Raw genomic sequence first — 8,901 nt, 5'->3', positions numbered from 1 at the left:
AACAAATACCAAAAAGCAAAGTTCAAAAATCTAGAGTAGAGGTTGGATTTTCAAAAATACAATATTAAAGAAAAGAAGAAGAAGAAGAAAACAAAGTCACAAGAATTATTAAAACATATATATTAAGTTTGCTTTAAAAATAGGGTCTTTTTTGAAAAGTAATAGTAGGCTATAAAAATGAAAATTAAAGAAGTAATAGAGGACTTAACATTTTTTTAAAGTTAAAGAAAGAAGAAGAAAAAGAAAAGAAAAAAGAATGATCACAAAAATCGTAAAGATATATCTGGACTTTCTCTGATGGTGTTGTGGGCAGTGTGGGGTCAGTTCATTTTGGGATAGTTTCTTGGTCCGGCTTATATTTCTCAAGATCTATAGGCCCCTTCCTATGTAGTCAGTACTAACTACAGGGTTTTAATCTATTGAACCTGTCACTTCCAAGGTGGTTCCCTTTGTTTTAGCTTCTTCTGTTTGCTGGTCTCTTCAGTGTCTGATTTCCGCCCTGATAGAAGGTGGGCGGTGGTGGACACTTTTTTAAGGCTCACTTCCTCAGTGGCACTGTGGGGAGGGAGGGGCGCTGCAAACAAATAACACTGGCGTGTGCTTGCAGCGTCTCAGCCACACTGGGCCTGCCCCCGCTCACGGCACACCCAGCTCAGGCTCTAGTCTGCTCTGCCAGGAACTGTCTGAGGCTGGTCGGGCTGCATGTACCTCCCAGGTCTAAGCCGCTCAGGTTCAGGCGCTCTGGTAGTCCTCAGAGGCTCAGACGTCGTTGGACTTGCGTTTTGTGCCCTTCCCAGGTCCAAGCAGCTCAGGTGATGGGGTGTTTGGCGAGCGCGGTCACTGCGACTTATCGCCTCTCCCATCCCTGCTGCTCGGTTTTCTGGGTGTACCGCTGGCGCCCCTTCTCAGGCGGATGGTGACCGTCCAGAACCCCAAGAAGTCTTAGTTAGCAAAGAAGCCCGCTTGCAGTTTGGTAGATAATGCCTCTTGGGGCTGTGATTGCCCCCGTCTGGCTCTGGTTGCCTGTCACCGGAGGGGGATGGTCTGCAGCCGGCTGATTCTGTTCTGTTCTTTGTTCTGTGTGCGGTCTTGGCGGTGTCTTATGTTAGAGCTTTTTGCCTGGTAGCTATCCCACAGTCTGGTTTGCTAGCCTAAGTTAGTTTGCTCTGGTTACCCTCAGGGCATTCGGTCCCGCTCCTTAAAAGCAATGCAGCCCACAGCTCCCTGCCCAGCCCGCGCTTGCTAGTGGCGCATGCGGGCATCTGCGCTGCTTCTCCGCTGGGAGGGTTACCTTTGGGCTCCTAATCTGTGGGTTTAAATTATTTATTTATTTTTCCTCCCTGTTATGTTGCCCTCTGTGCTTCCAAGGCTCACCACAGACTCGGCAGTGAGAGTGTTTCCTGGTGTTTGGAAACTTCTCTCTTTTTAAGACTCCCTTCCTGGGACAGAGCTCCCTCCCTACCTCTTTTGTCTCTTTTTTTTTTTTTTTGTCTTTTATATTTTTTCCTACCTCTTTTCTAAGACAATGAGCTGCTTTTCTGGGTGCCTGCTGTCCTCTGCCGGCATTCAGAAGTTGTTTTGTGGAATGTACTCAGCGTTTAAATATTCTTTTCATGAATTTGTGGGGGAGAAAGTGGCCTCCCCATCCTATTGCTCCACCATCTTAGGACTGCCTCTCTCTGTTGTTTTCATTTTTGTTTATGTGGGTGCACAGTTGAGTAAATCATACACCTCAGTTTATGAATATTATCCCCACAAGTCCTTGGAAAGCATCTCTCTGGCTTTACTGTCTTTCATCACCTCCAATTTCTATTCCCTTACTCTTCTTCATTCAAGGATGTATATATCCTCAAAGAATACATGTTTTATTCATTTGTATGTTGCATGTCTGTATATTTATATTCAGGGCTTTCCTGGTGTTTCAGTGGTAAAGAATCAGCCTGACAACACAGGAGACATGGGTTTCATCCCTGGGTTGGGAAGATCCCCTGGAGAAGGAAATGGAAAGCCACTCCAGTATTCTTGCCTGGAGAATCCCATGGGCAGTGGAGCCTGGCAGTCTACAATCCATGGGGTCTCGAAAGAATTGGACACAACTTAGTAACTAAACAACAACAAATGTTTATATATATAAATAATACTCTGCAGTCGATCTCATTGTCTCTCTCTCTTTTTCTAAAGCTTTATTTATTTTTGGCTGTGCTGGGTCTTCATTGCTGTGCACAGGCCTTCTCTAGTTGCAGCGAGTGGTGGCTACTCTTTGTTGTGGAGCACAGGCTTCTCATTGTAGTGGCTCCTCTTGTTGTGGAGCACAGGCCTAGAGCACAGGCTCAGGAGTTGTGGCCTGTGGGCTGAGTTGCCTGGAATCTTCCAGGACCAGGGATTGAACCCATGTCCCCTGCATTGGCAGGTGGATTCTCAACCACTGGACCACCAGGAAAGCCCATTAGGTTCCTTAACTTTTGCATTAGCAGTACTTTTATGATTCCTTCTCCTTGCTCTATGGACACCCCTTGCTTCTCTTGTCTCTTTCCAATCCATTTCTTATACTTACCAGAGTATTTCTCTTAATGTTTAAGTTAAACCTGATCACTTTCCGGCTTAAATCATTTCAAAAATGTGTTATTACAATTAGCAAAATGAAACACAGCCTAGATGCTTATCTGGCCTTGCTCCTAGATGTAATCGGCAACCTCAACCAGTGTCATTTGCTTTCTTTGGCTCCCAAAACATCTGCCACCTTGGCTTTCTTTCCGTTCTCAGATTCACAAAATTCTGTCATCTCAGAGCTTTTGCCTTTGCTTTCCTCCTGCCGGGAAGCTCTTCCCTCAACTTTTTGAAAGGCTTTGTACTAAGCCAAACTAGTCTGAGTTCAGCCAAACTATTTTAAGACCAACTTATAGACTTGGATATCAAGAATCAGACATAGAATCCAGCTTCAAGTGCTGAGGGGCCAAATGACATGCTCTATACTTTGAGGAAGAGAGCATCATGCGGGTGAAATTTCAATGGGAAACAAAAGCTAGGAGGGCTCTGGACAGAAAAATTCCCACTCCTTTCTCCCTTCTGTGGATTACTCTGAGGTGCAGTCTCCCCTTGAAAACCCTCTAAATAAATTCTCTGTGCCAAACTCATTTATAAGTTGATTGACTTACTATTTCACTTTGCAGCTTGTTGTGAAGCAACAATCAGTACATTAATGGATCACACGCTACAGTTCTTCACATTTTTCTTGCCTTTCTTCCTGTTTTTCCTCACCATCCTGAGTAAGGTTTATGCCTACTAAACAAAGTGTCAGCATTTTAATAACTGTCTCAAGATCTGCTGTTTACAGTTTCCCTGGGATTTTCTACATGGACAATCATTATTGGCCAATAGAGACAGTTTTACTTTTCCTTTCCAATTGTATGACTTCTTGTCTCTTGCCTTATTGCACTGCCTAGAATTTCCAGTACTTTGGATAGAAACTATGATTGATGACATTGCTGTCTGTTTCCAGTCTTAGAGATAAAGCATTTGGTCTTTCACTATTAAATATATTACTTTAGATTTTAAAAGATGCTCTTCATCGGCTTCAAGAAATCCCCTCCTATTTCTAGAATTATTATCATGAATGAATGATAAATTTTGTCAAAGATTTTTCTGCCTCTATTGAGATAATTCTATGGGATTTTCTCTTCTTAAAGCTTACAATATTGTGAATTAAATTACTGAATTTTTAATTTTCAGTGTGCCTTACATTCTGAGGATAAACTCTACTTGGTCAGTTTTAAGTAAAACTGTAAATTTGCCAAGTTCTACTTTATAATATTTTGCTTAGGATTTTTGTGTCTGTGATCATGAGATATTTATTTCCAGTATTCTTTTAAAAAAATAATAGTTTTGTCTGGTTTTGGTTTCAATGTAATGTTTGCCTCATAAATTTAGCTGTAAAATGGCCTCTCCTTTTCTGTTTCTAGAAGACGGAATCGAATTTGTATTATTTATTCTTTAAACATTTTAATTCTCCAACAAAAGCACCTGAGCCTGGATGTTCTTCATTAGAATGTTTTAAATACAAACACAATTTCTTTTTTTTAATTTAAATTTACATAATTCTTTAATAGCACTAAAGTTCAGGCCATATCATTTTTCTGAGTAAGCTTTTGTAGTTTGTTTCTTTCAGGGAATGGACCTATTTTATGTAACTTATTGGAATAATGTGCACAGTATTATCCTATTTTTTCTTGGTCAGTCTTGCTAAAAATCCATTTATCAATCTTTCCAGTGACAGCTTTTTAGTTTGTTGAACACAGTTTTGCAATTCTTTATTTTATTGATTTCTTTCACTATCTTTTTTTCTCTTCCTTGTTTCTTTAGGATTACTCTTATTGCTTTGTCTCCAACTTATTATTCTGGATCCTTAGGTCATTTGTTTTCAACTGTAGTTCTTTCTTGATAAGAGAAAGATGTCTCAGACACCACACAATTAGCAGCCATTCTCATTTCTGCCACTCCATGGGAAAACTTCTATGATCACTAGGAAGAAAGTATCTTAGTTTGTATTTCAAAAGTCTTAAAAGATTTAGAGAGTAACCAAGTGAGTGCTCACCTGTTTTCATCAGCTCTTCATGCTAGCAGAGATTTTTGGGGGATTAATTTATTTTAATTGGAGGCTAATTACTTTACAATATTGTAGTGGTTTTTGCCATACATTGACATGAGTCAGCCGTGGGTGTACATGTGTTCCCCATCCTGAATCCCCCTCCCACCTCCCTCCCTATCCCATCCATGCCTCAGGGTAATCCCAGTGCACCAGCCCTGAGCACCCTGTCTCATGCATCAAATCTGGGCTGGTGATCTGTTTCACATATGATAAGATACATGTTTCAATGCTATTCTCTTGAATCATCCCACCCTTGCCTTCTCCCACAGAACTAGCAGGGTTTTTAACTGCCATCATGGCACCCATTGTAGCAGAGGTAGCTGATTTTCCCCTGATATAGGTTTCTGCTTCTTCCATACTAATATAATGTGAGCAGGGCATACGGGTACCAAGTATAATGAATACATTTCCCAGGCTCAACTGCAGCCAGTTGAGGCCAAGTGATCAAGTTCTGGCCAATAAGATATAAAGGAAAGAGGTGCATGCATTCTCCAGATGACCTTTCCTCTTTTCTATCAGTTGAAATAAAGACTTATTGGCAGAAGTTTAACAGTCACCTTGGACCATAATATGGAATCATTCTTAAAAAAAAAAAATTTACTTATTTGGCTGCACTGGGTCTCAGTTTCAGCTTGTGGAACCTTTTATATGTGGTATGTGGGACCTAGTTTCCTGACCGGGGATCCAACCTAGGCTCCCTGCATTGGGAGTGCAGAGTCTTAGCCACTGGACCACCATGGATATCCCTGGAACGATTTTTTAAGGTTGGCAGAGAACCAAGAGAGAGGCAGCCTGGCTCTTTGATGATTATGTAGTCAACCTATCATGAGACTGTTTATTTGTACAGGAGAGAAAAATAAATGCTCAATTTTCTTAAAGCTACAATTATTTAGAGCTTCTCTCTTATAATAGCCTAACCACTATCATTTTCCCTACAAAATCCTGGTTAAGTAGGCAGGAAACTATCAATAATTTCATTCCACAGACGAGAAGACTAGACTTATACAAAGTAAAAGGAGGTACTTATGTTAGGATCCAGGTCTCCTGGGTACCACTCAGGACTCACTTTCCTTTTGAAACTGTGATGAATTTGTTCCATGGTCTTGACTTTAGACAATGTCTCTGCATTCACTCTTGGTCTTCATCTGGACTTGTGAATTTTATGCTGTAGAAATAAAAATCATAAGTTCCAACTGTCTTTCATTCAGTCTTGGCTGAGACTAGAGGGCACACATTTCAATAGAAAGAACTTTGAGAGGACACAAGATTCCTTTATCTTCTCATTATAAACTGTTCATAAGCCTATTTACTGAAAATAACAGATCATTCCGGCACTGCTGAGAGCTTTGTTTTAATGGTTGCAAGGATTTTTGATTCATAACCTTCATGTACTATTTATGTAATTTCCTCTTCTTATAGGAAAAAATATACTTGTTCACTGAAAGCTGTAAACTCTTTGCCATCCAATATTGACTTGCTAATATTTTGATTATGAACCACTTTCCATGACTCCATTGATCAACTTTTTTTTTTTACTTAGAGTATAGCTGCTTTACAATGCTGTGTTAGTTTCTGCTGTACAGCAAAGTGAATGGTCAACTTCTGATAAATTAGTATAACAGGTTATGCAAACTTTTAGAATTATGAACATTGCAAAAGACATTCACTCCTGTGAAAAATAAGCAAAACAAGTGAAAAAAAGCAACTCTTAACAGATTAAAGAAAGATGCAAAGTCTTGATTTTCTTCAGTAATATCAAACTCATGGTGGAGAGGCAAGGGAAGAGAGTGGCAATAAGGTATGTATGTGGGATTTAGAAATGAGACACTTGAGGTAGAAATTTCTGTGATGTTCCTCACTGAGGGGACAAAGGACACCTGCAGTTTCTCTGTCAAGTCACTGACCACAGGAGAAGGACACTTTGCCCCTGAGAAGTCTCCCCAGGGCCCCTTGCATGTCCTTGTTCCGCAGGCTGTAAATGAAGGGGTTTAGCAGAGGAGTCACCACTGTGTACATGACGGCAGCTGCCGTATCCTCTGCTATTGAATTGGAGGAAGAAGATGAGGGAAACAGATAAGCCCTGATCACAGTCCCAAAGAACAAGGCAACAACAGCAAGGTGGGATCCACAGGTAGAGAAGGCCTTGTATCTTCCTTGGGCAGAGGGGACCCTGAGGATGGCTGAAACAATGCGGATATAAGAGACCAGAATGAGCCCGAAGGGGATTAAAATGACTGCTCCCCCCAAGAAGAGGAGCACAAGCTCATTGACCTGAGTGTCAGAGCAAGACACTTTCATCAGGGGTCCCAGATCACAGAAGAAGTCGGGAATGATCTTCTTAGAGCAGAAGGAAAGTCGGAATATGAGGAACGTGTGCGTCATGGCAACAAGATTTGTAAGGGTCCAGCAGGCAGTAACCAGGATGAAACAACACCGGCGGCTCATGACCATGGCGTAGTGGAGAGGGTGGCAGATGGCCACATAGCGGTCATAGGCCATTGTAGTCAGGAGAAATATGTCCATGTCCCCAAATGTCAAGAAAAAGTAGAGCTGAGTCAGGCATTCTACATAAGAAATGGACCTGTTCTGGGTCTGGATGTTCACCAGGGCCTTGGGGACAGTGGTGGAGGTGAAAAGGATGTCTGCACAAGACAGGTTGGCGAGGAAGAAGTACATGGGTGTGTGAAGATGCATGTCAGTGCCAATGGCCAGGATGATGAGGAGGTTCCCAGCCACCGTGACCAAGTACATCCACAAGAATACCAGGAAGAGCCTGTGCTGCTGCTCTGGCTGCTCAGAGAGTCCCCAGAGGAGGAACTCAAAGACGCTGCTCTGGTTCCCTCCTGCCATGAGCCCAGAACTCAGAGAAAGGAACTTTGGATGAGACCCACTAACCTTCTCTAAGCATATTTCACTCTACACGATCCCTAAGGGTGCCAGTCTCTTAGGTCTAGAGAAGAAAAAACAAGAATGATCTTAATTTACTTGTATTGATCACATACTATGTACACTAAACATTTTTACTGAAATCTACTAGATATAATATTCTAGGAAGTGTAGGAAACAGTTTAAGGAAATTAAACTAGATTTCTTGGTTCATTTATCTATATTCTTTTCTGTCCCAAATTTCTTTAGTTGTAGTTTCTTCTTCAGCTGTATTCACAAGAAAGTCTAGACCCCTTCATTCATTCATTCCACAGATATGAGGTACTAACTCTGGACCTGGTAGAATGCTAGATAAATAAGAATATGATAATCTTAAATTCAGAAAAATTTCAATTTAATGGGATAGACATAACTGTCTATTTTAAAATTCTGTAAAATTTTGATTCAGGGTTTTTCCCCCACCCTCCCATTCAGCTGCCTTCAAATCACTCTCAGACAGCAGACTTCACCTGGCCTGGTCTATCATGTCCAAAAGTCAACTTCTAAAGACACAATCTATTCTCTATTCTAGTGTGTCCATGTTCAGTCGCCCAGTTGTGGCCAACTCTTTGTGACGCTATGGATTGTATCCTGCAAGGCTCTTCTGTCCATAGAATTTTCCATACAAGAACACTAGCTGCTGCTGCTGCTAAGTTACTTCAGTCATGTCAGACTCTGTGGGACTCCATAGACAGCAGCCCACCAGGGTCCCCTGTCCCTGGGATTCTCCATGCAAGAACACTGGAGTGGGTTGACATTTCCTCTAGAGTGGGTTGCTATTTCTTCCTCAGGAGATCTTCCCGACCCAGGGACCAAACCCACATCTCTTGCATTGGCAGGTGAGTTCTTTACTACTCGAGCACCAGGGAAGCCCTATTATCTATTCCACCAGAAACCAATTTAATAATCAAACAGCTATTTAGTTAATATATGTAAGATAACTCAAGTTACTATAACAACAACGAAGAAATCATAATCCCTAGTTTCTGAAATCTCAAAATCTGGATGGATGTACACACACACATACACTCACACACACACACACACACAGCCCTCTACTACAAAGCAGACTGAGGCAGAAAAGGAAGGCTTTCTGGGCTATAAATGTACTTGCAGATCTTGTCAGCAGGCTAGGGAGCTGGAGATTTGAGTATAAGGTGGAGGAATTGCAGGCTGAGGTAAAAGCTGGAAAGGGAACTAAGAGCCAAATTTGGAAATATCTGGAATGGAAAGTAAGGATCTAGAACTTAATTCTGTATGTTCAGAAGGCTCAGCCAGTAAAGAATCTGCTTGCAATGCAGGAGACCTGGGTCCAATCCCTGGGTCAGGAA

General features: G+C 41.6%; 1 protein-coding gene across 2 annotated transcripts; it reads right to left on the bottom strand.

Moving 5' to 3' along the window:
- LOC102179759 (olfactory receptor 1P1-like) lies at positions 370-7,495 on the bottom strand. Of its 2 annotated transcripts, XM_018064060.1 has the most exons (2): positions 6,546-7,495; positions 370-379 (listed from the first exon to the last, which is right to left on the bottom strand). In XM_018064060.1, the coding sequence occupies exons 1-2, from the start codon at positions 7,493-7,495 to the stop codon at positions 370-372; spliced, it is 960 nt and encodes a 319-aa protein (XP_017919549.1). The 2 variants fall into 2 exon arrangements, with proteins under 2 accessions (XP_017919549.1, XP_005701915.2); XM_005701858.2 differs by lacking the exon at positions 370-379 and having other exon boundaries at positions 6,542-7,495.

The sequence above is a fragment of the Capra hircus genome, chromosome 19, assembly GCF_001704415.2.
Source record: "Capra hircus breed San Clemente chromosome 19, ASM170441v1, whole genome shotgun sequence".
NCBI lineage: Eukaryota > Metazoa > Chordata > Mammalia > Artiodactyla > Bovidae > Capra > Capra hircus.
Note: the sequence above shows the minus strand (reverse complement) of the source record. Positions and strands in the feature narration are given on the sequence as shown.